This window comes from Hippocampus zosterae, chromosome 5 (assembly GCF_025434085.1).
Source record: "Hippocampus zosterae strain Florida chromosome 5, ASM2543408v3, whole genome shotgun sequence".
NCBI classification, from domain to species: Eukaryota; Metazoa; Chordata; class Actinopteri; order Syngnathiformes; family Syngnathidae; genus Hippocampus; species Hippocampus zosterae.
The window spans coordinates 11,851,885-11,873,290 of NC_067455.1; the positions used below are offsets into that span (position 1 = coordinate 11,851,885).

Below are 21,406 nucleotides of genomic sequence, written 5' to 3' on the forward strand. Positions count from 1 at the left end.
AAATGAGATCACGATCAAGATTGACCTTACCCTTGATAGACTCCGCCTTCGCCCCACTGCAATCGGCCACTGTCTTCTCGAAACTAGACTTGCGCAACGCTTACCATTTGGTTCGCATCTGGGAGGGTGACGAATGGAAAACCGCTTTTAAGACCCCCCTGGGCCATTTTGAATATCTAGTTATGCCTTTTGGACTGACGAACGCCCCTGCCGTATTCCAGAACCTTATTAACGACGTTTTACGGGACATGATTAACATTTTTTGTTTCGTTTATCTTGACGACATTTTGATTTTTTCCCGGTCATTACACGAGCACCGGCAACATGTTAGGCTGGTGCTGCAACGTCTACTGGAGAACCGGCTCTTCGTCAAGGCAGAAAAGTGTGAGTTCCATGTCCCCGTCATCTCCTTCCTGGGGTTCATTATAGAACAGGGCAGGTTACGAGCGGACCCCATCAAGACGCGTGCGGTCACTAATTGGCCAGTTCCTACCAGTCGCAAGGAACTGCAGCGCTTTTTGGGGTTCGCCAACTTCTACAGACGTTTTATCCGCGGATACAGCCAGATGGCGCTTCCCTTAACCCGCCTTACGTCTGTCAAGATCCCGTTTAAGTGGGATCCTACCGCGGATGCGGCGTTTGCTAACCTGAAGGCGGCGTTTACTAGTCCCCCTGTACTACAACATCCTGATCCTGACTATCCTTTTATCGTAGATCTGGACGCCTCGGATTCAGGGGTGGGGGCGGTGCTGTCCCAACGCTCTCCGGTCGACCAGAAGCTGCACCCCTGCGCCTTCTTCTCCCGTCGACTCAGTGCCGCCGAATCCAACTACGACGTGGGCAACCGTGAACTGTTGGCAGTTGTGACCGCCTTGCAGGAGTGGCGGCACTGGCTCGAGGGGGCAAAGGAGCCTTTTACCGTTTATACGGATCATAAAAACCTCGCTTATCTCCGCTCCGCCAAAAGACTAAACGCCCGTCAGGCCCGGTGGGCCCTCTTCCTCACCAGGTTCGACTTCGTCCTTACCTACTCTCCCGGGTCTAAGAACACTAAGCCAGACGCCCTTTCCCGTCTCCACGAACCTGCGGGGAGGGACCGATCCCCGGAGACCATCCTCCCGACCCAGTGCATCGTGGGGGCCGTCCAATGGGAGATTGAGCAGCGGATCCAGGCAGCCCTGGAGGGGGTTCAGGTGCCGGCGGGATGCCCAGCGGGGAGGCTGTTCGTACCTCCTTCCCTCCGATCTGAGGTTCTGCAGTGGGGACATGGGTCCAAGGTGGCGTGTCACCCCGGGGTGAACCGGACTGTACAACTCGTCGCCAGCGTCTCTGGTGGCCGGAGCTCCGTAGTGACGTGACGGAGTTCATCAAGGCCTGCACCTCCTGCGCCTGCGGCAAGTCGTCCCATCAACCTCCGGCGGGACTGCTCCAGCCGTTGCCCATTCCTCCTCGCCCGTGGTCCCACATCGCCCTGGACTTCATCACGGGCCTCCCGCCTTCCCGGGGTCGAACTGTCGTGCTCACGATCGTGGACCGCTTCTCCAAGGCTGCTCATTTTGTGCCTTTGTCCAGGTTGCCGTCGGCGCTGGAGACCGCCAACCTCCTCGTCAGACACGTCTTCCGTCTCCACGGCATTCCGGCGGACATTGTGTCGGATCGGGGGCCCCCGTTTGTGTCTCGCGTCTGGAAGCGGTTCTGCCGGTCCCTCGGTGCTACGGCCAGCCTGACCTCGGGATACCACCCCCAGTCCAATGGACAGGCTGAGCGCGCCAATCAGGATCTGGGGGCGGCCCTCCGCTGCGTGTGCCTCCACCGTCCCGCATCCTGGGTCGACCACTTACCCTATGTGGAATATGCCCACAACACCCTCGTCTCTTCAGCCACAGGCCGATCTCCATTCATGACGGCTTACGGGTACCGGCCACCGTTGTTTCCATCCCAGGAGGGGCAGGTGGAGGTCCCTTCTGTACAGCACCACCTCAAGCGGGCCCATCACGTGTGGAAGGAGGCCCGGGCTGCGTTGTCCCGCACTGCGACACGGAACCGGCAGATCGCAGATCGTCGTCGGCGTCCGGCGCCCTCATATGTGGTGGGACAGAAGGTGTGGCTGGCAACGAGGGATCTTCGCTTGGCCGGCACGTCTGCAAAACTGGTACCCCGATTCACTGGACCATTCGAGGTCGAGGCCGTCATCAGTCCCGTCGCAGTCAGGCTCCGGCTACCGGCCTCCATGAAGGTTCACCCCGTGTTCCATGTCTCCCTGCTCAAGCCTGTGTCTTCCAGCACCTTGGCGCCTCCTCCCGCTCCGCCGCCACCTCCGGGGTGGTCGATGGTGGTCCGGTGTACACGGTACGTGCCATCCTGGACTCTCGGCGCAGGGGCAGGGGTTTCCAGTACCTGGTCGACTGGGAGGGCTACGGGCCGGAGGAGGGGCAATGGGTGCCCCGCTCCTGGATCCTTGATCCGTCCCTTTTGTGCGACTTCCACACTGCTCATCCATCCAAGCCGGGTAGTCCGCCGGGAGGCGTCCATTGAGGGGGGGGTACTGTCACGTCACGTGCCCGCCAGCAGGTGGCGGGTTTTTTCCCTCCGCCATCTGCACACCTGTCCGTAATTTCGGGCTGATTATCCTCCTTTATTAAGAGGCTCCGGCAGTCCTCTCACTGCCGGAGAATTCCTTACCGTGCCATTGCTCTCTCGCGCCATTTTCTCGATTGATATTACTCGTTGCCTTTTTGCCTTACGGCCATTGCTCTTGTTATTCGCGTTGCATCTAAATTGTATTGCTCTAGATTACCGATTTCTGTACTTCCTCGCTCTTTGTTTTTCCGCGAGCGTTTTCGGTTGTTTTCCTTATTTCCTGGTCCTTATTTGACCAGCGTTTTTTGTTACCGTTTTCCCTGTCGGGCTCTTTCTGTTCGTTATTAAAACCTTTTGTGTTCCATACAAGATCTTTTCGTGTCTGCTTTACCTGGGATCCACCTCGTTATTTTGTTGTGCACAAGGCGATCTCTCATCGCCTCGGGCGCAACGTGACAGTAACACTATGAAGGGATGAATTAATGTCATGAAAATCCTTTGTTTTTTGCGTGATAACCTCGCATTATTTCACTGGGTGGCTTTTTAGAGACACAGTATTTTGGGGTGTGGGGGGGGGGGGATACACTTCCACTCTCGATTCTAAGTGTATAAAAAGGCAAAACCAAAAGGGTCTTTGGTGCACTATTTTTTTTATTTTTTTCCAATGACTGCAAATTTTGTTGCGTGTTAAATTTGCAGGGCACTTGATCCGCCAGAACCAGTCAAGCTACATCCCTCATCTTTGTCCCCAATTCAAATTGCATGAACATCATGAAAAAAAAGTAAGAAACAGAAACATAGTTTTTCCCATTTAACAAAGAGTAAAAAATAAAACAACAACAATCGTTGTCATCAAATAGCAATAAATAAGGAGCGCTCTTCCCTGTAAAGACATTTCTCATCCAAAGTCTCTTACAATAAAAAATAGAACTTCAGTGCATTTCCTTTGACGAGTTTCTGCTGCTCCTTCAACATATCAATCGATGTGACTCTTGGTTACCCTGGAATTAAAGCAAGACTATTAAGAACAAAACAGAACACCGAATATAAATCTTCCTTAAATGACACAAAAGTCCAATATAAAATTTCACAGCCTTCTCATTTTCTATCTGTACAATACGCCTCAAAACACAAACCTGGACAGAAAAGGCACAAGTAACTATAATTGTAAGAATACTGGGGGGGTTGGGTGGGGTTGAAACAGATAATTCATTTTGATTTAAGATTTTGGTCATTTACACATGTTCATATTACTCTGACACAAATTCAACCAGACAGTAGCATGACCGGTATCAATAGAGATACGGGAAGGGTATAATCATATATCATTCTTGTATATACATTTACAGAAACATTATTTTCACAGAGAAAAAAAAGTGCATTTTTATGACAAACCTGAATATTGCCAAAGAACAAACATTTAAGTTAACAATAGTATTGAAAACTGTATTATAAAAAAAAAATGAAAAAGAAAGCCATTGGAAAACAAGACGAATGTAGCGACTGAAAAAGCAAGTTGGAGATGCATCAAATTAGGTGCTCTGGTCTTCTCTAGCCGCATCCTCTGACGCTGTGCCCTCAGCCTCTAGCTGCTGTCCAATCAGGCACAAAGATACAGGGCCTGCTTGACTGAATGATGCTTCCGAGCGTCCGTCTTCAGTGTGGCATTTGCTCGACTCCGTAGCACGCCTGCACGTGTGGGCGGAACTTTCTGAGCTGCCATATTGCTTTGAGTCCATAGTCTCCAACTCTAGTTTGGAACACATGACTTGTGCACCCACACTGCACTGTCTTGACTGGCTGCCTCCTGCTGCCTGATAGTCCGCTGACCAGTCACTCCCGGGAGTCCTACTCCCTTGAGGTCCTGGGGTCCTGCCCCAGAATGAGTCAAGCCTGGCCGGTGATGGCCCCTCCGTGGAAGGAGACATCGGGGACATGGGCGTGGAAGGATTCGACTTTGGCCTGGCTTGTACCATTTGAATCCCTCCGATGGGAATCATCAGATAAGGGACCTTGGCTTGTTGGGAGTGCATGGGAAGATGGCTGAAGATGTTGTCCCCTGCTCGGTGGCTGGGATAACTCTCGCATGTGGAAAGACGAAAAGCAGGCGGGAACAAGAAGGTGTCTGCCATTGCGTGACAATCCGTTGCACTGCCATCTTTGTCCTGAAGGGGGAAACACAAAAACAAGCATTTTGTGAATGTCGTTTAAACCAGTGCTCCCCAAACACTGGTCTAGCCATTTGGTCAGGGGCAGCATAGACAAGGTGGCGCTACACCGAGGTTGGGGGGTGGGTGTGGGGGAGTGGGGTGCTATAGCCACATCAGAAAACTGCGTAGCCCCAGTTAAGCCCCTCCACCATTTTATATTATATTCTAAAATATATTCATGAATTCTTTTCTCAGCGTCCCCTACATATTGGTCAAGCCAATCTTTGGCCCCAGGAGAGCAAAAAGCTGGAGCTGTCCTTGAAATCAAAACAAAACAAAAAACCAACGCACACCACATCTTCGATATCTATATTTTATTTACATTTATTAACGTAATAATTCGCCACAAGACGGCTTGATATATCATGCAATTAAACTGTGTATCCACCTTTTGCCAATTAATTAACAGAATAAAAATGTAGATCCCCACTATTTGCGGGGGAAATAGGACTGGGCCGGCCCACGAATAGCTAAAATCTGTGTCGACATAATGCCTATTACAAATGTATTGAGGAAAAAAAAATCTCTCTCTCTCTCTCGTGAAAATTTTCAAATTGGTTCATACGTCTTGATAGTTGTTCAAACGTATTAGTGAAATGCAGGCCAAATGTTAAAAAATGTACTTGGTCACATAATGCCGCACGGTATCCCAGGCAAAACGGTTTTCTCCACCTTGGTAGTTCCAGACGTCCATCAGAGCATAGCAGGAAAAAAACGCTCTGTCGTGTCTGTATCGTACAAATTGTGAGCAGTGTATGCACATGACTGAGGACAATAAATTCAAAGGACTTACTACTTTCATATGACTACGCTTTGCGCAGTGGTGTTCCCAAGGAAGGGTTCCGTGGGTCCTCTGCTGCACTCCAATCGGCAAGGGTGGAGTCCCAGCTTGTGATAACCGATAAGAGCCTGGCAAGCTGGGACGAAGCGGCGAGACGGGTCTGATGGGAGACTGTCCTCTATCATGGGACGGTGACACTTGCCGGCTGGGTGAAGGTAGCTCAGTTCTCGGGGACAGACTGTGCATGGGTGAGGACAGCTCCAGGCGCGGAGAGAGGCTGTGACTGGGGGAACAGCTATCGCTGCTGGGGGAGAAGGCTCTCGGTGATGCCTTCCAGTTCCATCTGGAGAACAGAGCTCTCCTGCTGCTCGGCGAGGCGGCTCGTCTACCTTGCCAAGCTCCTCTTTGGGAAGCCTCCAGGCCCGGACTGGAACTGAGACCGGCGGGCTCGGGCTCTGGTGTACACTGCCGAGAACGACTGCTGCATTTGGACCGACCCCCTGTCGACGCCAGGGTGTCCGACGAACAGGAGGAAGGCGGGTTATCGCGAGACTCTTCCGCATCATTTTCGTTGCCGTCATCATCATCATCATCATCATCATCATCATCGTCATCGTCGTCGTCGTCGTCATCGTCATCCTCCGACTCCTCCGCGTTGGAAAACTGGTGCTCTTCCCGTTCCTCGGAGTAAGATGCACGTTCACCGCTCCCTGCTGAAAAATAGAAACCCACTCTTAGTTACATCACTTCAATTCACATCCGTTCCATTTATTACCTAGTATGCCAAGCATAAACTCGGTATGATAATTTCTGCCGTGGGCTTATTTATTACCTCCACCCAGCAAGGATGCTAAGAGGAATGGAAAGCCATTTGAACAGTTCTTCAGAACAATGTACTTGTACACTTTAGCTCACTGGGTGGTATTGCTTACCCAATGACCAACGGGTTGGTGGTTTGAATCTTGCCTCCGATTGTACACTGTGTCCATGAACAAGGATCGGAATGCGAAAAGGTTTTACCATTATGACGAAATAAAATGAGCGCGATGGTTGTTTGTCTACATGTGCCCTGCGATTGGCTGGCAACCGGTTCAGGGTGCCCCCCGCCTACTGCGCGAAGACAACTGGGATAGGCTCCAGCGCGCTTGCGACCCTACTGAGGAGAAGCGGATTAGAAAATGGATGAATGGTATTACTAGTAAGCACCAAAATGTGCACTTGTATGTATGTGCTTCTAGTAACAGCAAAAATGTCCACTTATTTTCAACCCAGTTTGTTCAGAAGTGAGTTGGCAGGCATTTGAGCAGAGTAATAAAAGATTAAAATAATCATGAAAATACGAATAAAAATGTGCACCCTCGCAGGAATTTATTTGGCGTGCATTCACCATCACTAATTCAGAAAATACGGTACTCCTCATGTCTTACATCACTCTCCATTAAGTCAAAAAAAATTAACTAAATAGGGCCAATCATTTATTTTAATTTTGTCTCCCCTAACTTTTAATTGAGTAAACATTTTAAAATGCAGTTTCTTCAGTGATGGGACGATAATGCAAGGGACACAAACAGTACACAATACAGAGAGCACCTCCCAACCGTGGTCTGGTTCTTCCAGATGAGGACTGTTTAGGACATTTCATAGTTATTTGTTGGTAGATGGTACAATTGTGCAATTGTGTTTTCCATCTTGGCAAGACTAAGAAGAACCCCCCCCCCCCCGCCCCCCCGAAAATGTCATGTAAAAAAAATCCTTTGCGGAAAGAAAAGACTGAATGACGGAATTAACCATGGCACCGCTAAGAATGTAAAATGCTAATTTCAATTTTCCGTCAGTAAACTTGATTCATTTTGAATAGTTCAAACATGGTGGAACTCTAAGAAAATCATATTTTGTTTTTATTCCATTTTAATTAATTCACCCTTTGTTGGAGGCGGACAAGAAAATGTGGTTTAACAGATTAACCTTGGGAACTGGAAAATGCACGCAAAGCAAAATACAAATTATGTGCAAGAACTAGCTGTAGGAAAAGAAAAGGCGTCGTCTGGCTGACAATCCATAACCCATCACAGTCGTGTTATAAATAGACTCTGGTTGAAAAGCATCACATTCCTATTCACAAACTATGTCGGGAGGGAATGAATGAAATCGCAGTAGAAACGGAGCGTCCTTGTATGTGATGAGCGCAGAATGACAGCAAAGAAGACGTGACGGTGGGAGGGCGATCAGATAATGAGGCGTTGCTGGTAAAGTAGGTGCTATTGTGCAAAAACAAGAGCGCCGCGGAAGGCTCTTCATTCTTCATTTATTTATCTTTCCTTTTTCCTTATGCAAGGCCGAACGGTTGGGGAGTAGTACATAGAGGTTGCGTAAGCTGTCAGTGCAGAACAGCGACACTTCTTCACCCCCCTGCCCCCGATACCTGTTTCCTGGCTCTCTGGCTCATCCGCGGATGGTTCAGACACTCCCATTGCCTGGCACTTTTTCCCATGAGCTTTTGATTTCATGTGTTTGGTAAGGTTCCCTGCGAAGGGAACATGAAAATCACATTAAAACCTCCGCCAATTTCCACCGGCCAAGGAAAACTAGGACATTTTTCGACAACAGAGATAAAATGCAAGCAGTTGATGGATTTCATTAAACAGACAGAATAATGGACAAACATGACAGAACTGAAATATCTCTTTCACCGTCCGTCCCCTAACCTTTGGTTTTGAAGGCAAAGTTGCAGTGTTTGCAAATGTACGGACGGACATCAGTGTGTGTTCGGATGTGCTTCTTCAGCATGCTGGGCTTCTTACAGCGGATGCCGCACTCCCCGCATATGTACTTTCCTCTGCCACGCCCTCGAACGTAAATATATTCTTCGTTAGACTTAAACCTGACAGACAGACGGGATGGGCATGCGTTATTGATACAGAAAAAAGAAACAACATAAAGTCATAAATTCACAAAAGTAATGTTGCTTGAATATTTAAACAAATAAGCTCATCTCGCTGCCTGGATCCTCAACGGATGAAAAATATACTCAGACTTTCAAAACAGTCATGGTGGCAATCGAACGGGCTCGACTTTGACAATCATTAATAGTTGTCAAATTTGACACTAAAGTTCACCAATTCGAAACCAAGCAGACAGAGAGCATCGAGTCTTCATCAGTGCAGGAACTCAAGAATCACAAATCAAGACAAAAAAATATCAACATAAGGTGTCGAACTCGCCAGACCACATTAGGTTCACCTGCACAATTGATTTGACATGACAATAAATATCAGACAAATAAAAAGAATCATCAAATCAGTTGTGTGCAGTCAGGTCCTGCTCTGCTGATCTAAACGCCATCAAAAGCACTGACCTACATTTACAACTTATTTATTTCCATCAGTCTTTTGTCTTTATTTCATGGCTGGTGTCATGGTTGCTCAGCTTCCAGAAGTTAGTGTGTTGTTGTTTTTCTCCCCTGTCCAATCAGAGATCAGCCTTTGTGTTGCCATATGAATAAAGTCTGCCCAGGGCAACCAGAATCAGAAGTGGTCACGAAGGACACACACACTGCAGAAATAGCTGTTATTTATTTATTTCTAACCAATTGGCGCCAATAAGATTTCACATTCACCACTACGCGCCATTGTAAAGCCTCAGTGTGATGTGACATTTTTCCATCCTCTGATTATTTGTTCACGGCTGGGCAAGTGGGATTCATTAGAAAGAAAAAAAAAATAAAGGTGGACAATATTAAAAACAACTTGCTAGCTTTAAGGATATTCAATTGCGTCTTCAAAAGAGGATCACTTTTGTCCATAAATAAAAAGGGTTGATTGAGTACGATGCATTTGATTCATTTTTATGAATTTGGGGGTTTTTGTTATGTTGTGAACTGCTCTATTGAAATGTAGAGGTTTGAACTTGCAGTTGATATTTGAAGATATTTAAAGAAATAAATGTATTCTTCCTCAAATACAGTTACGTTATTTTAGTTTGTACTGTACTATAAGTGCTCCTAATATTTCGATTACCTTAATGCACATGACGGGGGCAACATAATAGACACGGCAAACTACTGTAGTCTTTGGAATGTCATTGAATGGTGCAGGTGTACTTAATGCTGTGGCCGGTGGGGGTCTATTCCACGAAATACTGTGAAGGAAAAAAAACCCCAAATACATCAAAGTAAAAACAAACAAATTTTAAAAAACAATTAACACACCCTCGGGTTGAGGGTTAAAAGAGTAAATAAGAGTGGTTTACGGGACATCTGCAGGAACAGCTGCTGGAGCCGATCACAGTGCTGTTTGTTGCCCCCATAAAACTTTATGCTAATGAGGGACAACAAAAACGTACTCGAGGCTACGATGGGAGGATGAAAGCGGATGTGGAACACTGCAAAAACAGTCAGCCAAATGCACATGTATACACACAAACACTCACACACTCACATGCACATGCACACGCACACGCATGCACAAGATTTCTTGGAGAAACAAGTTTGTCTTTATAGAGGTGGATTGGTGATACCCAGCAAATCGCTTGCAGCACTCAGTCTCATGCTGCTCCCTCCGCTACACCCTTAGCGCACACATGCACAACCACACGCGCGCACACACACACACACACACACAAACACACATTATTAGCTATTTGTCTGCTCGGGTGGCCCTGCTGACCGCTAAAGGGAGGGAAGGGAAACCTATTTACGGCCCTCAACCTAAAATAGACACGATGCACCAATCAACCAACACATTTGGGTCTGCTCTATATAAAAGGTATGTATACACAATCCAGATGTTTACCAAAAGGTATTTTGTGGTAATCTGAATGAATTGTCGTCTTGTAAAAATGCTCACACACACACTCAAAATCCATTCTGATATTGTAAATACCCAATGTGTGCTGACTGTGTTTAATGAAAGGACATGAACCAGATTTGCAAGATGTCGAGCTGTCAATGCTTTCTTTTGTATACCAGCGGCAGCAACAGCAAATTGTATTAAAAAAAAAAAAAGCACCAAGAAAATCTCAACGGTGCTTTAGTGATTCAGGAGCGCGTTACTGTTTACTGACATGTATTTTCTAACCACAGCTAAAAATATCCTATGATATTTCCAGAAAAACAAGGCGGAAGCTGCACGACCACCAGGCTAGTTTTGTGCGGAAAGCATCACACCCAAACGGCAAATATGTTGGAATCACTCTACTCTTTTATATTGCAATCACCGTTTGCTCCAAAGAGCAGTTTAAATGTTAAATCCCATCAGCACATCGCATCAACACAAAAAGAAGACTGTCGATGTGGATACAATTTGGCAGTGATTACAACTTTGACCATGGGAATCAATTTGCACGTTACCACACAATCAAAATGGAAATCGCTCATTTCTGTTCTCAAAGACAGACCTCAGAACCAACCTTGAGTTCAGTGAGGTAGCCAGTCACAATTTAAATATTCTCAAAAGGAAAGAGTGGAAGAAATGTGGACAGTGACAACAGGTACGATAAATACTCGTGATTTGTCCGTTTTACATTTCTTGTCATCATCAACGAAACAAAACTATTGGAAAGATTCCATCTGTATTCCACAATCCAACAAAACAAAGTTAGGTCTGATCCTCAACACTTCCTGAATCGAAATCTTGACACGAATCACAAAATACTGATAAACGCAAACACATTTTTGCTCTTCGACACTACACTTGTCCATCAAATTGTCATCACAAAACATTACCAAAAGGAGTGGATCCTAAATTTGAACGTCATTGAAATGTTCTTACATATAAAAATAATAATAAATAAGCGAAAGGTACAGAACGCAACTGGGGAAGAGTATTCATCTCATGTTTCACTACTAGCAAAGTAGAAATACAAGACAATACAATACATCTTGATTTATTTATCATTTTTACATTTCAATGACAGCTAATGGATAGTAACGTTCAACTAGATACATTTGTGGATGAACTATATGGAGAATTAATTAACTCATTTAATCCATAAATTGTATTTTTGACAAATGATTTAAAAAGTAATAGAGGCTCGTGAGCTCCTGTTTCAAATGCCCTTTGTGTAGATGACGCTGGTCAACAGTAAATTTTAATCCCGTAACACATTTTTGAAGCTGATTTGAAAATTGCCTTTACTTTTTTAAGGTTTTGGGTTTTGGATTTGACCTAAAAAGATTGCACAATACGGACACGACATTGTGTTTTTATCTAAACTGTAGCTATGATGTTTCAGTGAAGAAAAAAAAGCCACCTATTGCTGAACCTAACCGTTATCAATCCATCCATCCATTCTCTGATCCGTTTATCCTCACAAAGGTCGCAGGCGCGCTGAAGCCAATCCCAGTTGTCTTGGGGCACTAGGCGGGGGACACCCTGAACCAGTTGCCAGCCAATCACAGGGCACACACAGACGAACAACCGTCCATGCTCACACTCAGACCAAGGGACAATTAGGAGTGTTCAATCAGCCTGCCGTGCATGCTTTTGGAATGTGGGAGAAAACCCACGCAGGCCCTGGGAGAACATGCAAACGCCACACAGGGAGGCCGGAGGTGGAATTGAACTGTGAGGTTGATGCGCTAACCACTGGACAAACCCTACCTAACCTTTAATTAATAAATATTACTAAATGTATTACAGTACTGTTAAATATGTCATTATTATGTTGACGACAAACTGAAATGCGCGGTTACAGACACACGAGTTGATGTCATGTTATAAGAGAGAAAGAAAAACCTTTATTAGTCTCACAATGGAGAAATTCCATTTTCCATTAATTCCATTTATCTTGTTTAGACAGCTAACTAGTAGCAGTCAAGTCGTGCATTGCATTTTGTTTCTATTTCTTTTGGACAAGATTAATCACCAATAAACTTGTACTGTTCTATTTTTCTCATGAATTGACCCTTTCCATCTGTTCTTCCTATTCCTTTTGAATCGTGTCTATTTCTGGAGTTGCTTTGGTGTAAAGAGATCTACCGTACACCTCCTGGGTAAACCTTTGAGCTCAAACCAGAGCAAACCTTGCGAAAGACAGGCTCAACTGGAAAAAGATCACTGTTGCATTTATGGAAACTACACACAGTTTGTGAACACAGTACAGTGAGCTGAGTAAACATTTGCAGGTTTAAAGAAAAGCACACACACACACACACTCTCTCTCTCTCTCTCTCTCTCAACCCCAACATGACAATTGTGTGTATTATATAACTGGTGAATTCAGGCATTCATGAGTTTGTCGAAGAGAAGGCAGCATGCGCATGCACAAACATGCTGTTATCTTTCCAAATGAACCCCTCTGATGCTCAGACTTGTGCCAGCAGAGAGCGGGGAAAAGTTGGCAGCAGCTACAATTGCATCTATTCCCAGTCCCGATCCTTCCCTGTGCACTACTTTTGTTAACAGACTTTTAGATTTGCTTGTGACAGTGAATGCATGACCGCAACGGGTGAATGAGAAGGAATGGCTCTTACCCGCCTTCAAAGATGCGAACACGAGATGTTTCGCAGTGTTTTGAGGTGGAAGGTGCCTCCTCTTCATTCTCCTCCTTTTCATGCTGGTGGTCTGTTACATCCGTGGAGGAACAGGCTGGGATCGGATGTACCTACATTCAAGACACGGAGGAAAACGAGACAAAGTGCATTGATAAATATTTTTGTGGCATTCTACTCGCAATATCTGAAGGTCACCTCCCAGGTCCATTAGATTATCTGTGCTCTCGAAAACTAAAGTGAAGCTAAATAGGCAATGGCAATATCTTTTTACACATGTTTTGGACTAATAGTCGGGGCTGCACAAAAGTGGTACGCCAGTGCGCATGAGCATTGGAAACAGAATTTTGCGCTGCAGTTCAAGTCTGTCATCGAGCTTTTGAACACTTATAGGTCAGACCGGTCTCAAGGGAGCCACCGTAGTGATAGCTTCGGAGAGCCAACTTCAAAATAAAAGCTTCGTGAGAAATTGCTATCAATGCACACTAGTACTTGTTTCGCTTTTATGTAGAAGTTGATCCTCGCAACACGTTGCTTAGTAGCCTATAAACAGCCATTGCGGCGGCTGACTTGACAAGGCTGGATGCTCGCGAACAGCTACATTCGCTATGAGACGATTGCTTAATATGTGCAGGAGGGCCACCACAACGAGACGGTTTGTCAAAATACAGCCCGCGGTGCAAAAAAAGAGAACTCCCGCTGCCCGAGAGAACTGTACGGAAGTATGCAAGCTGATCACAGAGTCCCACACTGCAAGTCAGAAGTGGGAAATTCCGTTTTTTGAACATGCCACACAACTCAATTGTGTTAAATATGAATTTGATATCTTGAAATAAAACAGTAAATTATACTGACTAAATAGCGATGGTATATGCTGTTGGAATTTGGAAATGAAAACTGAAAAACTAAACACAAAAAAGGTTAATCTGTTATAGTAAAATGACTAACGATAAACCTAAATCTTTAAGTTCATCCACGAGGTGGCTGGGTCGGGAAAAAAAATTAACACCAAAAAACCTCTGGTGCTCATTTGCTTACCGTGCCAACATTTTTGTCCACACCCCTGCTAATAGTTCAAATGGCTGCCAGAACTCGTTCAAACACCATTATTATTTGTTGCCATCAGACAGTAACTGCATATTGATCATAATATTACATAGCATGCTTTTTAAAAACTTTTTTTGTTTTTTTACCTCTGACATTCGTGGAGCACTGCTACTTGCGGGGGGATTTTTAATTTTGGCTGGGTTCGGAGCCGTGGCAATGGTGTACGTCTCTGAGCTATACTTCTGTTTGGAACACAGCAGTGACAAGGCCACCTTAGTGCTGACACCTGGCAAGTTTGGGTTATGTCCGCTAACACTCCAGGAAGAGTAAACTGAGGTGCGAGGGTCCCTCTGTGTGGTTGGGTTGGGTTTGACATAGTTCAGGTAGCACCAGTTGACAGAGGTTGTTGTGTGGAGGCTCGGGTATGAACGGGTGTTTGCTCTCTCAATCCTCATCTCCTTAACTTGAGGCTCCTCTTCCTTTTGACTTCTCACAATTGACTCTTCCAACGGTTTTTCCTCCTTGTTAATTTCCCTTTGCCTTGGATTCACCTCCCCCTCTTCTTTTACGGCGGTTACCGCAAGCGTCTCCGTTCTCTTCTCAACCTTTTCCAATTGTTCCCCACCAGTTTTACTTTCTTCCTCCGTTTGTACCTTGTTGTCTGCATCTTCCACCTCTACTTCAGACTTGTGTTGCTCCCCTTCTGCTTCCTCCTTAACTCTTTTCTGGTGACGTTGAGCCTCAGTGCTGAGATCAAGACTGGCTGCAGGTGAGAGCATCCGTTTACTCCCTCCGGCTCCAAGTGGACCATATTCCTCGACAGAAGGTGACTGCAGTTCCCCAGGAAGGTTAATATTAATGTCTGGTGTTGGGACCTTCAAATAAGACCTCTGTAACTTGCGCCTTTCCACTTTGCCCAGGATTGTCACGGTCGTGCAAAAAATGGGGTCCTGTGGACAAGCAGAGGTCAGCATCTGGGACAGGGTGGTGTACATGGCACGTGTATAGGTAGGTATGTGGGTTTGGAGGCGGACTGGTACCACAAGAGACACCGTTGGGGTAAGCTGTGCCACACACGTTGCAATGTGTGGGCGTGGGTAGGGGTAAGAGGTCCTTACCTCTGTGGAAGGAGGAGATATAACCTGTGTGGAATGTGATGGTGTGGGAGGCAAGCACACAGACTGACTCACACTGAAAGGAAACTGGACAGGAACTAAAGCAGGAAGTTTGTGGAGTGGTATACCCATTTGTTCGGCCATGTGGATCTGCATTGGGTGTACCTGTAGAGGTTGAACAGTTTGCGAACGTAAAAAGGTTCTGTTCATGAACTGGGACGCCGTGGTGACTGGGAGTAGCTGGGATAGAGGTCCTACATGTAATGTCTGTTGGATGCATTCATGCGGAGGAAGAATATCTCGAGGGAGGATCTGTGGTTGTAACAACTGCAGGACATTCCCTGTGTCTTCCTGGCTGAAGTGGGAGCGTGAATAGAAAAGAGGATGGCTTGAGTGGGAAGGCCCGGGCTTTGGACTCTCTGCTCTGGATAACTGACCCGTACCGGCCCCCTCCTCTTGCTCGGGTTCCCCTAAGGTTGCGTGCTTCACAAGAAGACACTTCCGTCGTTCTTTCCAGGAGGATGCTGACTGCTGAGAGGACAAAGATCCCAAGTCAAAAGATTTGCTTCTGGTATCTGAGACCTGTTCTGATTTCTGAGGGGCCTGCTCTGACACTGAACGCCTCATCTCCTTGTGGATTTGGTTGTGTTGTTGAGAAGTACATGGCACAGTCAACATTTGGGTGCTTTGGCTACTGGTGCCCCAGACTGTAGGCTCGGACCGTGTTGCATCTTCGAAAGAAGCAGAAAGACTTGAAGTGTGGGACATGCTGCTCTCCTGACTGGGGCTGCGAGGCAGTGACACAGACTCAAAGCTAGACTCCCCGGAGGATTGCGCTGCCTCAGCTAAGCGGAGTCTTTTCTTCTTTGGGGGCAATTTCTCTGCAGGGAGCTGGGCTAGAGTCTGGCTACGCTGTGGCCACTGAAACTCCTCCACTCTGTCTGTCACCTAGGAAAGATGAACAGTTGAGGCAAAGGGTTCAAATTGCACAAGATATACAGTACGTTTTAGTTGTGATAAATCATTATACCTTCGATGATGACGCAGTCTCTGGTGGTGACATGGATGGCATGTCAGCATCAGGCTCCACTGTAACAAGAATCTCTGGCACTTGGATGTTGGGCTGGCGGATGAGGCGAGATGCAGAAGGTGATGGTTTTGGATGGGGTTGTTGTGTTTGGTGACCCTCTTGAACGTCTGAGCCCTCACTTTTCATTGAGGATGTCTCCTGCTTTTCAAAGGAGCTTGTGTGCTGGATTACAGACACACCCTTCCGATCTCTATGTTGCTGTTGTCCCGACTCCGTCTGTATGGTACCACCTATATCTACCATGAACAGAGACATGACAAATGCATCTTTAAATTATGTGTGAATTAACGATAAACTGCTTTTGAAGGATGAGGCTTTAGCATTTCATTCAATGACAAATACTGTAACATACATGAACATGAATAATTGGACAAGCGTATTAAAAAAAGCAACTGAAATGTTCCTGAAGGTAAAGTATATTCTACTATATATACCGTATATATAATGAGAAAAAAGACAACTATTTTGCCACTTGGGGTATTTTATATTGCACACTGGACTTGTGCAGTCCAAAACAGTGTTTAGCTTTTCATATATTTGACTGCTTTTTGAGAGAACACAATTTCTTGGTTTCTGTGATATCAAGAGAGAATCATTACGAGGATGCAAAGTGTTATTGCTTCCACAGAATAACGTTTTATTTTTTATGCACTACAATAGCAATATGAGAGCGAACCTGAGAGTGCTTGGCTGAGTCCTGGTGGACCTGCCGCTGGAATGATGCTTGCAGAACTCCCTGACACGGTCCCAGACCCAGGACTTGGAAGATCCTCTTCTATGCTCTCCTCTTTCCGCCTTTTCCTCACAGCCATCGCCAGTGCTCTGAATTTATAGTGCATCATCATCTGAGGGCGATCCTCTCTGCAGGTTTTACTTGTATCCCCACTCTCCTGTTCCAGTGTTTGCTGCCCTGTGCACACACCTTTGTGGGCCTTGTAGCCGTCACCATGCTGGAAGCATGCGCCACATACTTTGCATTCTAATGGGTTCAATGTACTTTGAGGTGCTTGTTGCTCTGGATGGCTACCTGTGTCAGTGCCAGTGGCTGAAGAAGAGGAGTTGGGGGGATTCTCCTCCAGCATAAGTTCTGCTCCCAAAGGAACCTCAATGGCAGGTTGTCGCCTTAACATGCGGTGAGCATGACCAATATTAATCTCTGTTGTCATGGCCTGCTGGTCATCAAATGAATGGCAGAGGCGGTAGCCTCTTTTGGATCTTATTCCAGATGCAGAAGACTCTAATTGGCTGCTTGAAGATGGCATTGAGCGGCTTCTGAGAAGGGGAACTGTTGACAAGGCCGGGGTGACTGGTGGTTCTGTCTCTGGATTTTGAAGGTGCCTTAAGCCGCTGGGACCAGGGGCTTCTCCCTTGGGATCAAACACGTAGGGGTCTTTCGGGGCATTCAATTTGGGTGACTCCAGGCTACTTTTCCTTGACAGAGAAGAGCGCCTGGGCTTTACGCTATCAATCTCACTAGTGTCCACCACTGCTTCATTGATGGTTATAAGCTTTGTAATGTGTTCTATTACTTGGGTTTTAGGTACAGCAAAGGGAACACTCTTTTCCTCTGTTCCAGAGAGTGAGGAAAGGGGAGACTGAGAATGATGTGGACTACGCTGCTGCCCTCCCAACCTTCCATATTTCCCGAGAATGATTTCTGCGTATGTTTTCGCACTGGCGCTGGGAGTGCTAACATGGGACAGGTCAGTGCTGCCTGATCCAGAAAAGTAACCTGACTCTGTGCTGCCTTTACTGCCAGGGCCAAGAGAAGATGACGAGGTTGAGATGGATGAAGGAGGATCATCAGGTGAAGCCATTGGCCCACGTTTTCTTTCACTAAGCCTCAGTGCAAGCCTTTGTTTGACTGCTTGAGTATCCTCAGGCCTCTGGCTCGCCTCTGATCCTCCTGGTAGATCCTTACCACCTTTCTTCTGTCGGGCCAAAATCTCCTTGGAAGATTTTTTGTGGTGGCCTGTCTCATCTTCAGACTCGGTGCTTTCTGCCTCTGTATGCTCCTCGACGTCTTCTCCAATACCACTGCAGTCTGGCCCACTCAAACTGGGCTCATCACGACTGGATGAAAGGCCTGCCTTAATTCGGTGGGCATGGGACTTTCGGTGCTTGTATAGGTTACTCTTGGTCTTGAAAGAAAAGCCACAGGGGGCACAAGGATAAGGTCTTTCTCCTGTGTGGGAGCGAATGTGTTTCTGCAGAACGCTTGGCTTGGCACATGGACGACCGCAGTAAGTGCACACATATTTCCCTGGTTTTGGGGGTTTCTTCTCTCCTTTCCTGGGAGAGCTAACCCCTTCTTTTGTCTCTTGGCTTGACTGTAAAGAGAGCTTTTGGCCATGTTCAACCTGGGTGGAGGATGGCGTGTGATGAGATGAAGTCGATGCGGAACCTGGAGAGAAAAAGCTGCCTCCTGAAGGACCTAGGTTTTCCGTGTGCTGCCATGCTACTGCTTGCTGTTGTAACCGAAGAAGATCAGCACGTTTGGGTTGGCGGTTTTGCAGTCGACCCAAAGCTCTGTGTACTGGACGAGGATTAGATGGCTGTTGGAGCTGTGGACAGGACTTAAAAGAGGATTCTGCTGTCGCATGGTGCTGCTCTTGTCTTCCAGAGCGATCCCCATCACCCGGATGGCTGGGCTCAGCCTCCATAGAGTGAGGAGGAAGCCTCACAGACACACACGCAAGGGCTCTTGGAGCCTCATGCGGCTAACCACATGGCAGCAGTGAGGTCAGAGACAAGGCGTTGTGGACGGTGATGACAAATCACACCAAAGCGCCTCGATCAGCGTGGGCCTGAAGGTATTCAAGAGGGCCAAGAGAGGCATTGTTAAAATGTGCCCTGGAGCAGGACTAATGTAAGTAAACATAGATCATCTCTTGGTATACAGCAACTCCTCTTGTGTCCAGTTTCTGCCATCCCAACAGCCCATTCAATATCTTAACTGCATCTCCTATGCTGGTCCCTGATAGTGTAGGTGGATGAACCTCTGAACAGTCCTACAGAAAAACAAAACAAAAACATAAAACAAGGATGAGTTTGTAAAATACACTATAAGTCATTCTAAATGTTGCAAATAAAATTTGGAAAAGGGAGATCGCAATTATTGATTTCTCACAGTTACAGTAAACTATTAAAAATGAGTTAGAACAGTGTCCGTTTATGCATTTCCACATTTGTATCAGTTTGTATGTAAGCATTGTGCCTCTATTTATTTCAAAAGAAAATAATTCCATCTGAGAACTTGATTAACAAACCAATGAACAGCACAGCCAGAGCAGCCCAGGTCTTCACATGAAACATGCACAGCAATGGTACCAAATAGAGGAGACCACCGTTTTAAGGGCACAGAATCAAAACAAATGTTGGAATTGCAGATTTCATTTGTCTGATTTGGCTACAGGATTGAAATATATAACTGGAGGGGGGTGTTCTCATTTGGATCAGTAAACTGAGCAAGTACGGTTGAGCCAAAGTCTACTTTGAAGACCTTTTCTGCATAACACATATGCAAGACACGGCTGAACAGCCAGAACTTCTGTGGAATAAATTAAGGCTGTGAACTTGGTGTACAGATCGGCGTACAATTATTTTTTTTTAAACAAATACTGTATGTTAGTCAACCATTTACCATCTACCATTCAAGGTTTGGTGAGATTATTTGTTACTTCAGCCAAAGTAAATGAATCCTCCAACTCTTTGGCAATACACGTTCTAGGTAGTCGATAGGAATATTTTCCCTTGCTTTAGATACAGATGTCCATGGTTGGCAATGCACATGCTCCCTAGTCTTTATAAGCACATGTGTAGGAGATTAGGACATATGGGAGTAGAATGTTTTTACCACACTCATACTCTCAGACACGACATTCGTTTACTGATTGAATCACCCCGAGAGGACAATAGAAGGGTTAAAGGTCATTAGGACGAATGTCTAAATGTGTACGTCATAGAGTACGCAACAGAAGGTCGAAGGAGGGACAGCACAAAAAGAGTAGCACATCTTTTTCTAGAATAACAGTAGTTATTAAGGGACTATGCGATCATAGTTTAAATGTGATGATCATTCATATATTGATGCAGAAATTTAAACGGGACGATGAGTTTCATTTTTTTTAAGGTTTGGGAGAGCTTCTATTATTCATGGAATCTGGTCTGCCTGCTCTGAGTGGGGGGGGAAATACACTGAGGGCTTTGCCAGAGAGATGAGGGGAAGGAATGCCTGAGTGGAGCCTACGCATGATGCCAAAACATACACTTATCCGCTCGCACACACACACAGACACACACACACACAGACACACACAGACACACACACACACACACACACACACACACACACACACACACACACACACACACACACACACACACACACACACACACACACACACACACGTAGCCAGCCTACAGTAAGTAAAACCCCCACAAGACCATGTCCTATGTCCAGACTGCAGTCTCTATATTGACTGTGACAGCCAATCAGCTGCAGTGTCCTGTGGTGACCCCTGTTTAATGCGGGGAAGTGTACTTTATCATATTTGTATAACAGGAATCACCCATTATCAACACAATGGGCCTGACTCACTAAGATCCCACATAGTGCTCAATTGCGTGTTCACTCAAATCGATTGTGCATCATCCACTGAGGTTGGGATCGTTTACTCAAGTCCCTCTAGGAGATGATGGCCACTGTTGGCAAAAGGTGTAAAAGAGGTGGAGACCGGCAAATTTAACTCTGGGCAGGGTTGGGAGTGTCACTTTAAAAATGTATTCCAATACAGCTACTACTTACCCGTTAAATACTTTAGTAATATTATCCAAATACCATAATAATACAAAGTAAATTAATCTAACTACATTAATATGAATTACATTTGACTTATTGTATTAGCAAATAGGGTAATGAGGACATAAATGAAATGTCACTACAATATCTACTTCTTGTGTATTAGTCTAGTCTTTTTGGTCTCGTAAATGTTTCACAACATGCATGGTTTTGGATTGAAGGAGGATGCCGGAGCACCCAGAATTCAGATCCAAAATCTCAGAACTATTGTGCAGATGTACTAAGTACTTGCT

At 45.9% G+C, this 21,406-nt stretch overlaps 1 protein-coding gene across 4 annotated transcripts in view; it reads right to left on the minus strand.

Moving 5' to 3' along the window:
* Positions 1 to 3,380: 3,380 nt before the first annotated feature.
* The window catches only part of LOC127600719 (transcription factor HIVEP3), a 53,576-nt gene continuing 35,550 nt past the window's right edge, over positions 3,381 to 21,406 (minus strand). For 2 of the 4 annotated variants that reach the window (XM_052065428.1, XM_052065429.1), the window contains 8 exons: positions 16,989 to 19,323; positions 16,253 to 16,548; positions 14,254 to 16,170; positions 13,043 to 13,173; positions 8,277 to 8,452; positions 7,994 to 8,095; positions 5,584 to 6,284; positions 3,381 to 4,745 (listed from right to left, as the gene is read on the minus strand). In XM_052065428.1, coding sequence (XP_051921388.1) covers positions 4,113 to 4,745; positions 5,584 to 6,284; positions 7,994 to 8,095; positions 8,277 to 8,452; positions 13,043 to 13,173; positions 14,254 to 16,170; positions 16,253 to 16,548; positions 16,989 to 18,975 — 5,943 coding nt within the window. In that variant the 5' untranslated portion in view covers positions 18,976 to 19,323 and the 3' untranslated portion in view covers positions 3,381 to 4,112. The remainder of the gene's footprint in view (positions 4,746 to 5,583; positions 6,285 to 7,993; positions 8,096 to 8,276; positions 8,453 to 13,042; positions 13,174 to 14,253; positions 16,171 to 16,252; positions 16,549 to 16,988; positions 19,324 to 21,406) is intronic. The other 2 variants (XM_052065430.1, XM_052065431.1) reach the window with 2 other exon arrangements.